This window comes from Ustilago hordei (genome assembly GCF_900519145.1).
Source record: "Ustilago hordei strain Uho2 genome assembly, contig: UHO2_contig_21, whole genome shotgun sequence".
Classification (NCBI taxonomy): domain Eukaryota; kingdom Fungi; phylum Basidiomycota; class Ustilaginomycetes; order Ustilaginales; family Ustilaginaceae; genus Ustilago; species Ustilago hordei.
The window spans coordinates 389,817-409,277 of NW_024545274.1; the positions used below are offsets into that span (position 1 = coordinate 389,817).

Below are 19,461 nucleotides of genomic sequence, written 5' to 3' on the forward strand. Positions count from 1 at the left end.
GAGAGGAGGCTAGATATCGTGTAGGGTGGAGACCTTCTCCTTGGTCTCCTTTGAGACTTCCGTGTAAGCACTTTCATTGATTCATAAAAAGCTCGTTCATGAAGATGAAATCAATGCAATACATACACAGTACAACCAAATGAATCGGATGCTAGAATGAGAATCAGGGCGGAGAAGAGCGCTTATCACCAGGCCTCCAGGGACAAGGACAAGGCTGTTCCTCTTTCGCACTACTTGATCTTGGCTGAGCTGCCGTACCAGCATCCAGCAACGCCAACGCTTCCTGCACTGCTTCTCGATCGATGACGATCCTTCTCCTCTTTTCTTCCCTCTCCTCTTCCTCTCCTTCCTCCTGCTTCGCCCTTGTAGGCAAAGCATGAACGATTCCCTCGCTAGCTGTGTGAAGGAGAACAGGTTTGGAAGTGGCTCTATCGTTACTCGTCGCAACTGCAGCACCGTTCCTACTTGGCTCGATCTCTACACTTGCTTCCCTGCCTCTCTTCTCTCCCACGGCGACATGAGGAAGCATGGGGGATTTGACGTTGCCGCTCCTCTTGCTGACCACCTCTGCCAGCAGGTCTAGCCCGCCTTGCCACTGTGAGAAGCGTGGGTGCGATCGTATCTGGCGCCAGGCCGAGGGGATGGTCTCGCCTCTGAGGGAGGCTGTGGAGTACGGAGAGGTGGAAGAGATGGGAAGGGTGCCAGAAGGCATCATGACAGGTCGCGTTGGTGAAGTGGCTGGAGTGGTAGAAGTGGCTGTGGTGGTAGAAGTGGCTGTGGTGACGGCTTCGCAGAAAGCAGCTAGACCGGGGTCGGTCGAACATGCGCCACATGTGCTTGGATCACCTGTACAGACTGGTTCGTCGGGAAAGGGAGCGGGTTCGGTGAGAGACCAGAGTTTCTTCCCACCTGTGCTCTTTGACCTGATCGAAAGAGAGAGGGAACGAGGCGGCGAAGGAGGAGAGGGTTGAGCGACGGTGTACCAGAGCTTGCTGGACCGTTTACGGTGGGAAAGAGCAATGTCGTTTGCGTGGGTAAGAGAGCCGATTGACATTCGGCGGGAGGATTCTGATGTGCTTGAGGATGAGGAAGCAGCGGAGGTGCGCTTGGGGAGAGGGAGTGCGGAAGGGACATCGCTAGGCACGGCAATGTGAGATGGTTGAGAAGAGGTGGCTGTGGAAGGAAAATCGAGAAAGTCATCTGCACAGACGCATGGTGAGGCTTCAGTGCAGAACCCACATCCGCCGCCGATGGAGAGGTGACCACCATCCGGCAGGAGCGATGGTGAAAGCAGAGAAGCTGGTTTGTCTGCTACAGACGCAGTAGTAGTAGTGATGGAAGGAGGTGCAGGTGGTGAGGACGTTTTTGGAGTCTCGAAGGACCACAGAGGAGGCTTGGGCTCTTTGCGCGCTGTGAGTGGCTTCGCAACAGCGGGAACAGGAGCATCGGCGACAGGCTCGACAGGCGGTGTCGCATCGATGGGTGTCGTCGGGTTAGAGTGCAATGGTCTGCGTCGCAACGGCAGCGAAACAGCCGCCGAAGACTGCTTGCTCTCCATCACAGCATCCTCCTGTATCTTCGTGCTAGGCTGCACAGCATCAGCAAACCTAACCGCGCCGCTGCTCTTCTCCTTCGCCTTGCCATCCTTTCCACCTGGCACCACAAGTACGCCCTTCTTTGGTGCAGCTCGTTCATGTGCAGGTGCTTTGCATCCGGGTCCACTCTTCACACTAGGAGTAAGGACCATACCGGGCAGCTTACTGCCGTTCGCCTTTGCTTGTAACAAGAACCTCTCCAACTGCATGAACTTCTCCTTCCAGCTGCCGACTTCTTTGCGCAAAGCCTCATTCTCGACTCTCAGCTTCTGCGCAACTCTCTGGATCTCGACACTGCGATCGATCTCAGCTGCCTCGTAAGCAGCAACTTTGGCTTCAAGATCAGCGAGATACGACTGTTTGCGCTCGCGGAAGGCCCGTTGAGAGGCACGGTTCTGAGCTTTACGTTTGGTGAGAGGCTCCGTTTCGGATGGCTTGCGACCGGGTTTGGCTCGTGCGGGAAGGACCCATTCTTTGGAAGGCTGGACAAGAGGACCGGTGCTGTCCTTTTTGGCGATGGAAGCGGTGCTGGTGGGGGATGATGACGAGGCAGATGGAGATGCGGACAGGACAGGTGCAAGAGGTGCTGGCTTCACATTCGATGGAGAGGGTGGTGCTGGTGCGGTGGGCGCAAGTCGTGATGATTGCGACTTGGAGGTGGAAGGAGCTGGCTTGAGATTGGATGAGGAAGCTGCTAGGGGACGTTGGGCAATGTTGCGTTGTCCAGCTAGCGAGGAGCTGGAAGGCCCTGGGGAGGGGAGTATCGATGCCATGGCTGGCGACGACGTGGCGATACGCTAGTCGCTGATACTTAAAGTGATGTGTTTGGAGAAATGAGCATCAGCAGATCAGCAGGTAGATGAGGTTGGATGTAGCCTGAGATCTAGTAGCCAGAGCGATTTGCTCTATTAACGCCAATGATACTGTCGAAGGATTGGTTCTTCCGCGATAGATGTCAGGACGAGTGAAAGCTGTCGCTGATGTTAGTGATGGCGGGCAGAGTGTGTGATGGTGGGCAGAGTATGTGATGGTGGTAGCTTCAGCAGATTGCTAGGTGATGATGGAAGATAGCAGCTGCTAAGGATGCAAAGGAAAAGTGAGATAGGGCTGAGCAATCCTCGTGCCTCCTCGCGTGCTAGTCAGCCGTGTGGACTTAAGAGACCGGCCAAGTGCCTCGATCCACGATCTCGAGAGGCTTCTCTGGCAGTTCGGCTGTGGAATTCTGGTTATCAGATTAGAATTTGCACTCTGTTAGCTGAAGCGACGGTCATTCTGAATGAACTTATCTGATTGGCCCCCTCCTCGCTTGCCTGAAGAACATAGACTTGTCACCCCTCTCTGGCGGCACTCTTTTCTCACGCTCTCTCTCTCCAAGCTCGAGCAGCCTGCAAGCGCGGGGAAGGGGTGGATAGGCTTTTGTCTGATGCCGCAGTCCGTGTTGAAAAGCTCCGATGAGTCACGCGGTATCATGACAGCCATTCTTATCTGATTAGCGCAAACGATACCTTGTCGAGCAAGAGCCGAAGACTCCGCTAAGCTGCCGTGAATGCACGCTTCTGAATGGTTCTCTGCCTTCCTTTCACTACGGTGCCATCCTCTGCGCTGATTATGCTGAGTTGAGATGCCGGCTATCCGCCTTGTAGAAGCATGTGCTTGGCTTTGGTCCCCTGATTCTGCTCTTCGCTTTCAATCAGTCGCAAGGGATAGCAGCCTCTATAGCCAGACAGAGCTGACCTGATACTGCTCAAAGAACGAGGATGTAAGTGTGTGACAGATCAAGCAGCGAGGCACACCATGGTGTGAGCAAAGGCTGGGGCAGAAGGACAAGCATGCAATGGATGTGGACGCTCAGCAACATCCGGTAGATCTGCTCGAAGCATTTGCATATTTCCAGCAGAGATTTCTGGCGCAATTTTGTTGTTTGAGCGCACACTTGCTAACACTCGACCCAAAAAACGTAACACTAGGGTGCCTGAGCCCCCTTAGTTTGGAGTATCCCAATATGAGATTGTAGTTGGCGGTGTCAGCCACCGAGACTTCTACGGCTCCAAGTCGGTGCTTGCCAATAGCAACTTGTATTGTTGCTGAACTGTTGATGGCAAGTTGGTGTCTGGTGACACCATGTATCAATCTTGTTTTTGTGGGTTTTGTGGGTATTTGGTACTTACTGACAAACAAATCTGAAACTATACACAAACCAGTGCCAGTGTCAGCAAGTATGTGAGCTGGATGGTCTTGAACTGTTCCAGTTAGCTCCAATACTGCTTTTCCTCTGCTGGTGGAGAAACATCAGGGGCACTCTTGGTATATACATAAGGATGGTGATGAGGTTTGTAGGGCCATGCACACCATTAGTGCATTGTGTCATGGGCCTGGATGCGCAAGAAGTAAGAAGATCTGTCAGCTCATATGAAGGGAGCACAGGAATCAAGGAATCGGGCAGATCATGGAATTTGCAGCAGAGTTCAGTAAGATCTGTAGCAGAAATGGCTCTATGACAGATCTCACCAAGATTGGCATGAGCAAGGATGGTACCACAAACCCCACCGAGATCAGTAGTAGAAGAGATCTTATAGCAGATTCCACAGAGATCAGTGGCAAGGATGATCATATGACAAACTCACATGCGAGGAGGACCAAGTGTCACAGGGTCAGAAGGATAGCGCAAGAGAGTGCGCCAAATTGATCAACAGCAGTCATGGGAATGTCGTGCAACAGAGCAGTATATGAAGGGTGCACAATGGATCAATATATGAAGGGAGTGCCAGATTGATCAGTGCTGAACCATCAGGAATCAATGAGATTAATCGGGTTGGCAGTGCATATGAATTACAAGATCAATCAAACCCCAGGGTTCCAGATTAATCTCATGGGGATCAGTTGGAATCAGTCAGATCAGCATGCCTCAACAAGTCAGCTGATACAAGCAAGTACTAGTGGACTCAGGAAGGAAGGTACTGGCATCGGAAGGAGAGGCACTTGGAGATAACCATAGGAGGTGGCAGGGAACCGAGCTCAGTATCATGTGGATGGTTACCACTTGAGGGGTGCATGCATAAAGTCACACAGGCCCAAGCACAGGGGTGACCACATGACCAAGGGGTTTGGTCATGAGGTTCAACAAGTGGCTAAAGGGATTCACAAGATAAGGTTGAGAAAGAGCTGTGTTGAAGTGACCACATGACCAAGGGGTTTGGTCATGAGGTTCAACAAGAGGCTAAAGGGATTCACAAGACAAGGTCAAGAAGGAGCTGTGTCAAAAGGGGTCATCACACATCATCAGGCAGAAGGAGAGCATGAAGGTGAGAGGGCAGTGTTGCATAACCCTTACACCATGCAAATGGTAGGGGCACAGTATCAATGGGATTGATGCCAGCAGGACAATAGTGTCAAAAAGGGGATGAAGGCCCCTCAGGAGGAGCAGGATAGGTGTCACAGGCAACACCAATCAAATGCATAAATACTCTCATTCTACCATAGCATATGAGTGGATCCTCATCCACTCTACTTACTCTATCTACTTTACTTACTTGACTCTTAAGTTTCATACCATTGCAATAGCAGTGCTCTTGCAATGACCCTCAAACATGTGTGTTGTATCACCATTAGGTGTCAACTGTAGGCAGTGTCTTTCAGACACTTGCAGTCCAGTTCTCAACTGTAGGCAGTGTTCTTCAACACTTGCAGTCCAGTCCCTTACTGTAGGTGGTGTTCTTCAACACTTGTGGTCCAGTCCCTTGCTGTAGGTGGTGTTGCTCGACACCTGCAGTCCAGTCAGTTATTGTAGGCAGTGACTCACACCTGCAGTCCAGTAACTCACATCCTCTGTAGGCGATTAGCATATTGTGGTCCAGACGATGTCCAAGAGCATTATCAACAGTACTATGAACACTCATGCTGTAGGAGAGGGTGTTTCACTCACTCACCAATGACCAGTGTCCATGCCATGCAACCTCTGAATGGAGTGTTCAAGGTGGTCAGTTGAGACTTACCAGATGGCAACGTTTGGTTATGTTTAGGCAAAACATACTGAGTAGACCTTACTCAATCAAACTCAATATAACACCCCAAAACTAAGTCTCTGGCGCGCAACCGCTTACACCAAGCTCTGCCAATACGGGGACCGAGCTCAGAAGCATGCAGCTGGTCACCACTCAGGGGTTCACAAGACAGGAGTTGGGAAAACAGTTGCCAGTTAGGAGGAAGGAGAGCTGTGTAACAGACACCAGCATATAGGTCATGAGGAGGAAGAGCAGTGTCGAAGAGGTTGGCACCCAGCTCAGAAAAGACAGAAGCGATGTCACAGGACAAGTAGGACTTGACAAAGAGGGTACTCTCTGGAGAGAGAGCTGGAGCAGTGTTGCAGGTGACACTGTAAAGATGTATATAATCATACCTTCTTGTCATAGGTGGACAAGTGGATCTCCATCCACTCTACACCTTATATTACTAGTTATAGCTTACACATAAGTATACATTAGTATTCAGTCAGCCAGTTGCAATCTCAGTAGATTGCTTCCATCATAGTGCATGTGTTGTATCACTGCTCACTGATGTCCGAAGGTGGTTCATAGAAACCTGCAGTCCAGATAATGATAGAACCGAAGGCAGTCATCCACTGCGGTCCAGGGATCACCTTGTAAGCGGTCGCGTGCCAGAGACTAGTTTGGGGTGTTATTTGTTCAGTATAGATGGGGTTGATTGAGTAAGGTCTACTCAGTATGTTTCAACTTAAAACATAACCAGACATCTTCAACTGGTAAGTCTCAGCTGACCACCTTGAACACTCTGTTCAGAGGTTGCATGGCATGTACACTGTTTGTTGGAGAGTGAGTGATACCCTCTCCCTACAGTATGAGTGTTTGCAGTACTGTTGATAATGCTCTTGGATGTCATCTGGACCACAATATGCTAATTGCCTACAGAGGATGTGAGTTACTGGACTGCAGGTGTGAGTCACCACCCACAATAACTAACTGGACTGCAGGTGTTGAGCAACACTGCCTACAGCAAGGGACTGGACTGCAAGTGTTGAAGAACACTGCCTACAGTTGACACCTAATGGTGATACAACACACATGTTTGAGGGTCATTGCAAGAGCACTGCTATTGCAATGGTACAAAACTAAGAGTCAAGTAAGTAAGTAAGTAAGTAGCATGTAGAGTGGATGAGGATCCACTCATATGCTATGGTGAAATGAGGGTATTTCTGCATTTGATTGGTGTCACCTGTGACACCTATCCCATTCCTCTTGAGGGGCCTTTGTCCCCTGTTTGACACTGTCTCTCCTACTGGTATCAATCCCATTGATGCTGCACCCCTACCATCTGCACAGCATACTGGTTATGCAACACTGTCCTTTCACCTCCATACTCCCTTTCCACTTGATGATGTGTGACAACCCCTTTGACACAGCTCCTCCTCTTTGTTTAACCAATCTGTTCACTGTTTCCTTCTCTCTTCACCAGCAACCACCTTCCCATCCTTATCTTGTGAATCCCCTTAGCCACCTGTTGGACCTTGTGACCAAACCCCTTGGTCATGTGGTCACCCCCTGTGCTTGGTCCTGTGTGGCTATACACATGCACCCCTCAAGCAGTAACCATCTGTGTGATGCTAAGCTTGGTCCCCTGCTCCTACATGTGGTTATCTCTGTATGCTTCTCCTTCTCATGCCAGTACCTTCCTTCCTGAATCTCCTGGTACTTGCTCATATCAGCCAACTTGCTGAGGCATGCTGATCCAGCTGATTCCAATTGATCCTTGTGAGATTAACCTGGAACCTGTCATGGGCCTGAATGCTCAAGAAGCAGGAGGGTCACTGGTTCATATGGAAGGAGCACAGGTATCAGAGATCTAGTCGATACCAGTAGAGAGCATGGTCGTAGTGCAGTCTCCATGGAGACCATGGACTCCTATGGACTCACATGCAAAGGAGCACTGAGCCCATATGCGAGGAGGACCAAGCTCAAGGAGCAGGCACAGCCACAAAGAGGACCAAGCTCAAGGAGCATGCAGATGGTTACCACTCAGGGGCTCAAGAGACAAGAGTCAAAGGAACCATCACCGGTCAAAGGAGAAGGAGCAGTGTATAGGGAACTGGCAAGCAGGTCCTGAGGAGGAGGAGCAGTGTCAAAGGAGTCGACACCAGGTCCTGAGGAGGAGGAGCAGTGTCAAAGGAGTCGACACCAGGTCCTGAGGAGGAGGAGCAGTGTCGAAGGAGTCGACACCACTCAGGAGGCACAGGGGTGCCAAACAAGCAGGATAGCAAGGAGGAGGAGCAGTGTCGAAGGAGTTGACACAGCTCAAGAGGCACAGGGTGTCAGGGGTCTCGCGCCTGATACCCAGGTCGGTCTGTCGAGATACTCGGTGACTATCAAACTGTGCGACAGCTATTGTCTCGAGATACTCGGTGACTATCAAGTTGTGCAGTGACAGCAGGTGGCGTTTGTTGTATATACTATCGTAGGTTTCGGCTGACCTCTGTGGACACTCCGTTCAGGGGTAGCTCGGCACGATCAATATCAATGTTATGATGACACCAAGGTCTGGTGTGAGTGTTGATGATGATGAGGTTGATGGTGTTAGTGATGAGATTGGTGATGTCGGTGATAATGAGGTTGATGGTGTTGGTGATAAGGTTGGTGGCGTCAACACGAGTGTCCAGTGTGTTGACTTGATGCTTGAAGTGATCCCCGGACCGCAGTGGACTACTGCCTTCGGTTCTATCTATATCCGGACCGCTAACCTGCTATGGGCGCCTTCGGACGTCAGGTAGTGGTGATACAACACACACACTACGATGAGGAGCAACCTTGATAGATTGCTGCTATGCTGACTGTAACTAATGAGTACTTGTGTTTCTAAAGTATTGACTAGTTGTATGGTGAGTAGAGTGGATGGGGATCCACTCGACCTATGATGATGAGAAAGCATGGTTATATACCTCTTCACAGCATTGCCAGCGATGCTGCTCCTGCTCTCTCTCCAGAGAGTACCTTCTTCATCGAGTACTGCTCAGGGGCCTCTCCTGCTTGGCACCCCTGTGCCTCTTGTCGACACTGCTCCTCCTCCTCATGACCTGGTGTCGACTCCTTCGACACTGCTCCTCCTCCTTTGATCAGTGACAGTTCCTTTGGCTCTTGTCTCTCGAGCCCCTGAGTGGTAACCATCTGCATGCTCCTTGAGCTTGGTCCTCTTCGTGGCTGTGCCTGCTCCTTGAGCTTGGTCCTCCTCGTGGCTGTGCCTGCTCCTTGAGCTTGGTCCTCCTCGTGGCTGTGCTTGGCCCTCCTTTGCATGTGAGTCCATAGGAGTCCATGGTCTCCATGGAGACTGCACTACGACCATGCTCTCTACTGGTGTCGACTAGGTCTTCGATACCTGTGCTCCTTCCATATGAACCCATGACCCTCCTGCTTCTTGAGCATCCAGGCCCATGACAGTAACCATCTGCATGCTCCTTGAGCTTGGTCCTCTTCGTGGCTGTGCCTGCTCCTTGAGCTTGGTCCTCCTCATGGCTGTGCTTGGCCCTCCTTTGCATGTGAGTCTGTAGGAGTCCATGGTCCCCATGGAGACTGCACTATGACCATGCTCTCTCCTGGTCTCGACTAGATCTTCGATACCTGTGCTCCTTCCATATGAACCCGTGACCCTCCTGCTTCTTGAGCATCCAGGCCCATGACACAGGGGTGCCAAGCAAGCAGGATAGCAAGGAGGAGGAGCAGTGCTAGAGGGGCTCCTGTACAGTACTAGATGAAGAAGGTACTCTCTGGAGAGAGAGCAGGAGCAGCGTCGCTGGCAATGCTGTGAAGAGGTATATAACCATACCTTCTCATCATCAAAGGTCGAGTGGATTCTCATCCACTCTACACACATCATAACTAGTTATCACTTCAGCATAAGTATATATTAGTTTCAGTCAGCATAGTAGCAATCTATCAAGGTTGCTCCTCATTGTAGTGCATGTGTTGTATCACCACTACCTGACATCCGAAGACGGTTCATAGCAAACCAGCAGTCCAGATATAGATAGAACCGAAGGTAGTAGTCCACTGTAGTCTGGGGATCACTTCAAGCATCAAGTCAACACACTGGACACTCGTGTTGACACCACCAACCTCATCACCAACACCATCAACCTCATTATCATCAACCTCATTATCATCAACCTCATTATCATCAACACTCACCAACCTTATCACCAACACCATCAACCTCATCATCATCAACACTCACACCAGACCTTGGTGTCATCATAACCTATGTATTGATATTGATCATGCCGAGCTACCCCTGAATGGAGTGTCCACAGAGGTCAGCTGAAACCTACAATAGTGTATACAATGAACACCACCTGCTGTCATCGTGCAACTTGATAGTCACTGAGCAACTAGATCATCGAGACCGATACTGAGACAATAGCTGTCGCACAGTTCGATAGTCACCAAGTATCTCGACAGACCGACCTGGGTTTCAGGCGCGAGACCCCTGACAGACGCCACCAACCTTATCACCAACACCATCAACCTCATCATCATCAATACTCACACCAGACCTTGGTGTCATCACTTGGTCATGATGCCAGGGTCAGCATGGGTGGGTCTCCTATCATGGATTCATCCCCTCCCACCTGATCTTCTGAGTGGGAGAGCTCGATCATCTCTTCTTCACTCAGGTGAGCGCGGCGTAGGCACTCCTCTGTCATGGGCCTGGATGCGCAGAAAACAGGAAGATCCATTGATTCATATGAAGGTAGTGCAGGAATCGAGGGATCAGGCAGATCATGGGACTTGCAGAAGAATTTACCAAGATCTGTGGAAGAAACAGCTCTATGGCAGATCTCACCAGGATTGGCAAGAGCCAAGATGGTATCATGAATTATGCCAGGATCTGTAGTAACAAAGATTATATGACATGTTCCATGGAGATGAGGGGCAAGGATGATTGTACAACAGATTCAGCATAAAACTATGTGGCAAGGACATTTGGGGTTGCCACTGGATGAGGTAGGGACTCCCCATGATGATGAAATCAGCATAAGGAGATGGGGATGAAATCAGGAGGTGGATGGATGAAGGGGGGTGTGCATTGTCATTGGGATGAAGTGGGGCAACCCCTATCAGCAACAAGATGATACTGACTCTCTTGTATGCAGGAGCAGGAGAAGCAGTGCTCAGCAGTGGAGGGCACATTGGTAAAGACTGCTGCCACAGTACTGGATGCAGATGGTGCCCTCTGGAGGGAGGGGGCCAGAGCCGAGTTGCAGGTGACACTGCAAAGATATATAGACCATGCCATCTCATCATAAGTGGTTGAGTGGATCCTCATCCACTCTACACCATACATAACTAGTTATCACTTCAGCATAAGTATACATTAGTTTCAGTCAGCATAGTCACAATCAAGTAGATTGTTTCCATTGTAGCATGTGTGTTGTATCACCACTCACTGATGTCCAAAGGCAGTTCATAGCAAACCAGCAGTCTGGATAAAGATAGAACCAAAGGCAGTCATCTGCTGTGGTCCAGGGATCACTCAAGCACTCAGTTGACACACTGGACACTCATGTTGACAACAGCAATCACAAGCACACCAGACCTTGGTGTTAATATCAGTTTATAGCAGTTATTGATCATGCCAAGCTACCTCTGGACAGAGTGTCCACAGCAGTTAGTCAAAACCTGCAATAGCAAAACCATTACTACATCTTCAGGCAAGAAAAGTAGTAGAGGCATCTCTATTGCATATCTCATCAAGAATCGTAATACACAAGACATTACCACATATCTTGACAGGTTTTGTAATAGATGTGTCCCTGTCACAGATATCAGGTTTTGGGTGTGCAACCTCTGACAAGAGGCTTCTCTACAACATACCTCAATAGAAATAATAATACATAACACGTTATCACATATCTCGACAGGATTCATAATAAACGCATTTCTATTACAGATATCAGGTTTCAGGTGCGAGACCCTTGACATGCAGTTTCCATGACAGCAATCTCTATTGCAAGGAAGACCACTAAAGGGCTGCATATACTATTCAAGCATGTATTGTCACTCACACCTTTGCAAGTTGATATGATCATCCAGACAATGTGGCCAATTACCTCTTGGAGTCATTCTCTGAAGAAGATGTTGCAGATGTCACATCTGGTCTCCCTTTGTACCATCAAGCAACCAAGGAAGGCAGGATTATGTGACAAGACAATCAAGCACAATACAAGCAGATAATTGCTAATGCTACTCAAGGTATGTTGCAAAATCAGAAGAACAAGTTCCATGCTGATTGGGCTCTGGATCTCAGGGAAGAGATGTTCAGTGCTCTCTTTGTTGCTAATGGCAAATCATTTGAGGATACCATGGCCAAATCAAGGAGGAATGCTATGACAACTGTGACATATAACAAGCTCCAAGGTTGGCAGAGCAGGCAAAGTGAATCTCGATGAAGAAGACAAAGGCAGAGGTGGCAGGCAGAGAGCTCACAGCATACAGGGGATGTTCAACAGGCTTTGCAGACATAGCAATGGCAATATGAATGGCTATATCTACTTTGATTGTGTGACAAGAGTGTCAAAGATGGTGGAGCTACAAGGTGGTTTGAATTCTGGAACTGCTTCATTTTCCAGCCAACACTACCCTCCCTTGGTTGGCTTTGAAAACTAACCCTCTAAAAACACAGCTTACATTTGAGGGCATCAATTTCCTGAGCTTTTTTGAGTATTGGAATACTCTAGTTTTCGAGGGCAAAAAACAATTGAAACCCCCTACTGTCCTCATTCAACTTCTTCCGCCATGGACATCTTTTGAGAAACGTCTCAAAACCCGTCTTTCCTGCCTCTGAATCGAATGATGTCCTCGGTAGACGGAGGTCCCAACCGAGGTCATCATCGTCGTCCATTCCACCGGTTTCCGGCCCCACTTTGGCACCGATAGCCGGTAGCTTGGCTGGCGTTCGGCTTTTTACACTTGCCAAAGTCCGATTTTTATTTTTTATTTTTATTTTTTTTAATGTTAGTTTTGTCACGACACGACTTTGTCCGGCTCGGGCGTGTTCGGATCGTTCCTTCCTGCTTGTTGGCGTTGAAGTTGATGTAAGGGTGCAGAGTTTTCTGAAGTGACCGGCGTGCAAGCGTGTGTGTCCACGTCGTGCGACCCGATTCGACGATCGGCACCGATGGATAAAACTTTCGATACCGAACATCCAATTTCGATCTGTGTAGGATAGATCACGATCGTAAGTGCTGGTATGTTGTTGATGATGGATTGTGTATTCACTTCGGACGTAAGGGTGTGTAAGAGAGGAGAGTACAAAAGCCACTATATCCGTGGGCTGGGGTTGACGGGATCGACCGGACGATTTGTTTTACTCTTCCACGGAGATGTCAGGAATGAACGAAAAAGTCGCTTTTTCCTAAGAGCTGAGCCGGAAAATGGAAAAACTTGCAACAAACCGGGAAACACTTTTCCCGCCGTGTTCCCAAGCGAAAGGATCGTCGACACGTCAAACAGGCAAGTAGTCATTGAGCATACCCACCCTTCAATGACTCACAGCATATCGAGTCCCGTCCTCGGCTTGCTTTCAATCCACACCTTGTCCCACGACCACATAGACAAACAGCTATATCCGAAGCGACAGACCTAGCTTTCACTCTTGTCCTACCTACCATCACCACCATACACCGGCGGAAGACCTTCTCGCCACATCGCCTACGTGACACATCCTCCTATACAAACCATTACTAGCAGCAGCTCAAGGGTATATAGTCTATCTTACAAGTCGATCATCATTACGACCTCTCCCCAAAGACCACATCCTATTTCGTACCAATCTACTGAATCAGCCACAATGCCCTACCAATACCTCACATTCAGCGACCTGTACGAGGAAGAAGTGCGCTCCTCTGCACCATCATCGCCCGTCATGGGCGCCACAGCATCCCTCTCGCCTGTCTTCCTCCTTCCCTCTGCACACCCACATGCTTCCTCTAGCAGTCAGACATCATCATCGTCACATTGTAAACTCCCATCTCGCACCTACTCCCAACGCAGAAAGGACGTGAATGAATCTTCCCTCCTCCAAACTTCCACATCAGAGTGCGACGAGATCGTTTCACCAACCAGCTCTCCCTCTACCCACTCCTCTATCCCACATGTTAACCTGCACTTGGACTTTTTCAAGATGTTCTCCAAGCGACGAAACTCCAAGAAGAGCAAAAATTCTGACTCGGCTTTCTCTACACCAGCAAGCTCTCGTCGCTCTTCCTTCACATCACATTACGGCTTTGCAACGCTACACCCTGCATCTGCTGCTTCGAGCGCAAACACTTCGCCCGCCATCTCGAGACAAGTAACAAAGATGAGCGATTACGATGCATTGGTGCAAAGGACAGCAAGGGAAGAGCAGCAGGAAGAAGAGAACAGGCAAAGGGAGCTTCAAGCATATCTCAATCAGGCCGCGGAGACCGGTCTCACTCTCAGGAGGGTTTAGATTGGACGATGGAGAGTGTGATGATACCCAATCAAAGAGCCACTAGATGCTCCAAGACTGTATTTCTACCATTAAAACGCATACACACACCACTTATATCTACACCTAATTCTAGCATTTACGGGCCCTCAAAGACAGGGCCGCTTACAAACACACAGTACAGCTTGTAATTGCCTGCGAAAGAGATCTGTTCCTGAGTTCAGAGCTACTTGTATGTTGTATCCACTTTGACATACTACATGTGGACTGCGCGGAGATTAAACGTCCTCACGTCCACCCTTAAACTCCTCCCTCCCCAACGCAGCCCTCAAGGCCTTGTAAGCAACAGCAAAGTCCTTTCCGCCATACTCTTCATTACCACCCAGTGCTTCATAAATACTCGCCGTTAGCTGTCCGAGTGGTGTTGGAACACCCTCTAACTTCGCTGTGTTCATAGCCAACTTCAGATCTTTTGCCATCAATCTTGCTGCGAATCCACCTTGATAGTCTCTGTCTGCTGGTGGACTGTACTTTGTCCCCTCCAGTGCTCCTGGGCAAGGGTTATTGACTTCGCTTGACCAGCATTTGCCGGTGGAAGTGTTGATGATTCCAGCTAGAACGTTGGGTGGCAGACCGTGTGCTGTCCCGAGAAGCATGGCTTCTGTAACGCCAAGCATAGAAATGCCAAGGAGGAGATTGTTGGCGATTTTGGCGATGAGACCGTTTCCATTCTTGCCGCAGTGAATCGCGCGGCTTCCCATCAGAGCGAGGTGGGGTTCAGCAGCAGCAAAAGTTTCGGTGGAGTCGGAACCAACCATGAAGCTCAGCGTACCGGCATTTGCACCTACCACACCGCCTGAGACGGGGGCATCGATCATGTCGAAGGCTCCGTTGGTATTGGCGTTTTTGATGAACGCTGCGGTGTCAACGGCTACTTTGGGGTCGAGAGTGGTGCAGTCGATACAAAGAGTCTTTGCTTGGACGTCATCGGCACTTGTGAACTTGAACGATTCCAGACCTTCCAAGATACCATTCTCTTCCGTATAGACGCTCTTGACCTGTGGAGAAGATGGGAGCATGGTTACGATAGTGCCCGAAAGCTTTGCGATCCCGGCGGGTGAGGAGGCAGCAAGAATGTTGCGATTCGAGAAAAGCAAAGTGTTTGCAGTCAAGAAGCGGGTGATGGATTGCTCGAAAGCATCGTGCACGACAAAGGTGACAGCGGGGTCCTTGTTGGCAGAGAGTGTCTTGGAGAGGAGGTTGTTGGCCATCTCTTTACCCATGGCTCCGAGACCGATGAAGCCGATGGTTTTCGATCGATCGTGCGGTGCGCATCGTCGCAGCGTTTGGTTGATGAGGAGTCGAGATGTAGGCAGCATCGTAAAGAAGGCGCGGCGGTCGAGTCTTCGTAGGTTGTGATGGTGGGTGTTGTAGAGGATGGATGGCATTTTCGCAGAGATTCAGATCAGACACGCCAAACTTGTCTGCCCCGCGCTTTACCCCCAGAGGGGGGCAGGACCCCATGCCCAGGGCCCCATGATAATGTTAGAGGGTAGCGGGTATATCGGCTTGAGCCAGACCGGTCGCAATAGGATTGGCATGCATCGTGACTGCCGTCATCCTGATCTCACTCGTCGGTCTATTCTTCGCATCCACGGGTTACGACATCAACACAAATCCACGTCGCGCTCTGCTGACAGAAATCCCCGCCATCTTTGCCACCTGTATTCGGATTTGGCGGTGACCTCTCCCGATCTTGCTCTCAACCTTTGCTGATCATCTCATTCTACTTCACTCGTCACTATGTGTGCTCACACGTATCGCCCGCATCACGCACGTACGGGGGCTGTGATCTCTATGTAGTGTATGATTGCAAATCTACTCAGCTTCTCCGTTAATTTTCATCTTCATCTTACTCCCCGTACTCCTAATACTGACCCCTGCTTGATTCCTCTCCTTCGCCCGATTCCGCTCTCTATCCTTCTCACTCAATCTTTTCTGTTCCCTCACCCTCTCCCTAATACTCAATTCTTCCTCTCTCGCCAGATCTTTGCCCATCACATACTGTCTAAAACCTTGCCTCAAGAACAGGAACCCTTTCCTGAACCAGCCCATATTCATCAACTCTTCTCTATCCGCCTTCCTCAATTCCTCCCTCATCCTTTCCTCTCTCTGTCTCCTTGCACGTGCTGCAACAGTGAGGAACTCGTCTGTGACGAAAGCTCCTCCACCGATTCCGTTCAATGCATGAGTAGGATTCGGGGCGACAAAAGCCTTCTCCGACCCTCTCGCAAAGTCAGGAAACAGCGAAGAGAAGGGTACAGAAGAAGGGTCAACAGAGGAACTTCTGATCCCCAGCCCATCCGCTGCTAAGTTCGTGCTAGTGGCGGCGGCAGCTGCAGCTGCAGCCTGGTTTGCATGCAAGCGCGCTAAAGCTTCGCTGCGTTGTACCATGAATCGATATGCCTGATCCTGGAATGGCCTGAACAGCCCACAGAGCCATTCATGAACTACGTTGAGGTTGTTCCCGTGAGAAAGGAAGACGGCGGCTGCGTAGGCTTCGAACATATCTGCATCACGTTTGATGAGTAGCGGCAGGCGCGCTTTCTCTTCGTCAGCATCGGCTTTGTCTTCTCCCTTGCTGCTGCTGCTGATTTCTGTTTCGGGATCTTCGCCTTTTCGAGCCTTTCTGAGCTCCCTTCTGAGCTCGTCACGTCTTGCTGCAAGTCCGCATTCCTGGAACAACAGAGCGAGGATGTTGTTCTGTGTCGGGTAGTTCGATAGTCTTGTCAGCGATCCCTCGTTGACATCAGGATACGACAAATAGGCCAGGAGACGAGAAGACATGTTGACAATACTATCTCCCAGCTGCTCCAGTCTCTCGTGATCTTCCAAGTCGAAGTCTTCGACCAGATCGTCGAACGCAATCGCATAGTCTCCCTCCTCTCTTTCTTCCTCCTCTCTTTCTCCCTCCTCACTTTCTCCCTCCTCATTCGCGGCAGAGCTGTGAGGACGAACAGAAATCTCCTTTGCCAGGCCCAATGACAGCACTTCCAGCCACCTATCTTTCACAGGCGGCAATTCTCTCCCCCATGCCTCTGGATTGGATCCCAGGTACAACCAGACCGCATCTTTCCCATCGATATCCTTCGGCGGCACACCTTCAGGGTACGGGTAGAAGAATGATTCGTCCTCATCCACAATGCCTCGCTCACGAGCTTCACGGATGGCTTGGAAGATGACTCGTGCTTGAGTCTCCATTCGTTCAAACTTGGTCATTGTTGGTGACGTAATGCTTTTGATCCGTGGCAGGTCGTCTTTCGTTGTTGTTTTGGTGGATTCGGGGGTCGGAGTGTTGTCGGTGGCAGATGCGGAAGTGTTGTCGGTGGCAGATGCGGAAGTGTTGTCGGTGGCAGATGCGGAAGTGTTGGCGGTGGCAGATGCGGAAGTGTTGGCGGTGGCAGATGCGGAAGTGTTGGCGGTGGCAGATGCGGAAGTGTTGGCGGGGACAACATCGTTGATGGGCCGAGTATCGGGTGCCGTACAGAAGCCAGTTAGGAGGGAGATGTGACTGCGGAAGAGAGACCCGCACCAGCTGACGTTTGGGTTTGATTCATCTCCTGATTGTGCTTGTGACTTTCGCCAGCCGTTCAGCTCTATTTGCTGAGGTGAGGGTCGACCGTCTGCTGCGTTCAGTACGTGCTTGACTTTAAGTATTGAGGGAGCATCGAGACCTGACGGAAGTTGTAGATTTTTCGTTGAAGTAGCGGTATCGTTGGCTCTCGCTTCAGCCTTGGCCTTGGCTCTAGTCTCCTTCGCTGGTCGTTCATCCTCCTGCCGTTGCTTCGCTCTGAGGGCTCTGCGAGCTCGCTTGCCGAGCTTCTGTGGTCTCTCTTCCGTTAATCCTTCTTTTGGTACAGGCTGATCATGATCTTGGGGCGGTTTCTCCTGCTGAACTTGAGCAAGAATCCGGCTTGATGAAGCGATACATCTCGTTGCATTCAGTATCCTGCTGGTCGAAGCTGTACTGCGGTACGCAGCTGACAAAGGCCGATTGGATGCCAGCGCGGCGTGCAGCAGAGACATATCGAGGTTGAGTGTCTGCGAGCCTGATCACAGTATACTGCGTCTAAAGTGACATGGTGATGCCGTACGGTTGATATAGTCGAGTGTGGTTGATGTTGAGAAGGCGAGAGCAGAACAAGGTCAGCTTGCGGTGACTACAGTAATATCTTCTTCTTCTTTTTTTTTTTTTTTTTTTTTTTTTTTTTTTAATAAAAGAAAAAGAACGGAAGGCTCCACTCATCTCGAATTCGAGGTCTGATCGGGCACCATCGGGTGGATACAGCATGATGTCCCCACTTCATCAAGCGACGGCAAGCGACAACACAATCTTCCCACCAGCTCTTCCACTCTCGCTCAATGGCGGGTTCGAGTAGCAATGCAAAGCAAATGAAATCCTTCATGTTGATGTGGGTCTCTCTTGCAAGGACACGAACTCACTGACCCAAGTCTCGTGGTCTCTTTAGTACCTGCTCAGCAACCACCATCATGACTCACTCACACATTCCTTTTCGCTCGCACAGGATGGCAACCACTCCTTTTCAATTCCTCTTCATTCTTCTCCTCGCTCTAGCCTTGCTTTCTGGCAACAATGCGGCAGAGTCGAAGAAGGCGGTGCCCTTCGGCAAACGCAACATCGGTGGTCACTTCAAAGACTGGTATCTTTCCAAGATGACCAAGAACTATTTTTGCACTGTCAACGGTCGAATGGTTCCTGTAGACCCCCGCACGGGTCACATGCTGCTTAAGGGTCTTCGCAAGCGCGACATCACCGATGCGTTCGACGATCAGCTTGGTCATTCCGCTAAGACTGAGACTGGGTCGTGCCGCACTCGTAAGTTCTCCAATCCTGTCTTTCCATAGTCCTCTCTTGGGTCCATGTGCTGACACAAATCGATTTGATGTGTTCGGATGGTGTTGTAGCAACCTGGGTCCTGCCCCAAGGCTGGACGCAGCCTATTCCAGTGACGCAATTTGTGGCGCAGTATCCTTGGATGGACGTGGACGAGAGAGGACAGATGCATTTGAAGCCTGATTACAGAGCATGGTTGGAGCAGCAGGGCGAGCTGAGGCAGCAACAGGCGGCTCAGGGTGGAGGACAGGCTCTTGAAGCCGGTGGTGCTACTGGTGCCGCTGCCAGAGGAGTAGTTCAGGACGGTGGTGTTGGATACGTTCCTCCTTCGTTCCTGAATGTTGGTACTGGCATGACAACGAGTTCGGGTCTGGGTGGTAACAACTTTGGTAATGGTGTAGCGGCTGGTAGTGCTGCACATTTCTAAGTCGTCATCAGCTGACAGACCTGTTCGTCCGTCATCGCTCTGTTCCTCGCCGG

At 50.2% G+C, this 19,461-nt stretch overlaps 5 protein-coding genes across 5 annotated transcripts; 2 read left to right on the forward strand and 3 right to left on the reverse strand.

The window, feature by feature from the left end:
• Positions 1–163: 163 nt before the first annotated feature.
• Positions 164–2,368, reverse strand: UHO2_06872 (uncharacterized protein; the record flags this gene model as incomplete). The annotated part of the gene is made up of 1 exon (XM_041557910.1): positions 164–2,368. One exon carries the CDS (start codon positions 2,366–2,368, stop codon positions 164–166), a length of 2,205 nt encoding a protein of 734 aa, XP_041413844.1.
• Positions 2,369–13,445: 11,077 nt separating this feature from the next.
• UHO2_06873 (uncharacterized protein) lies at positions 13,446–14,087 on the forward strand (the record flags this gene model as incomplete). Its single annotated transcript, XM_041557911.1, has 1 exon — positions 13,446–14,087. The coding sequence occupies one exon, from the start codon at positions 13,446–13,448 to the stop codon at positions 14,085–14,087; it is 642 nt and encodes a 213-aa protein (XP_041413845.1).
• Positions 14,088–14,344: 257 nt separating this feature from the next.
• UHO2_06874 (putative 3-hydroxyisobutyrate dehydrogenase, mitochondrial precursor) lies at positions 14,345–15,445 on the reverse strand (the record flags this gene model as incomplete). The annotated part of the gene is made up of 1 exon (XM_041557912.1): positions 14,345–15,445. The coding sequence occupies one exon, from the start codon at positions 15,443–15,445 to the stop codon at positions 14,345–14,347; it is 1,101 nt and encodes a 366-aa protein (XP_041413846.1).
• A 499-nt stretch (positions 15,446–15,944) lies between these two features.
• Positions 15,945–18,152, reverse strand: UHO2_06875 (uncharacterized protein; the record flags this gene model as incomplete). Its single annotated transcript, XM_041557913.1, has 1 exon — positions 15,945–18,152. One exon carries the CDS (start codon positions 18,150–18,152, stop codon positions 15,945–15,947), a length of 2,208 nt encoding a protein of 735 aa, XP_041413847.1.
• A 501-nt stretch (positions 18,153–18,653) lies between these two features.
• Positions 18,654–19,408, forward strand: UHO2_06876 (uncharacterized protein; the record flags this gene model as incomplete). Its single annotated transcript, XM_041557914.1, has 2 exons — positions 18,654–18,963; positions 19,053–19,408. The coding sequence occupies 2 exons, from the start codon at positions 18,654–18,656 to the stop codon at positions 19,406–19,408; spliced, it is 666 nt and encodes a 221-aa protein (XP_041413848.1).
• Between the last annotated feature and the right edge of the window lie 53 nt (positions 19,409–19,461).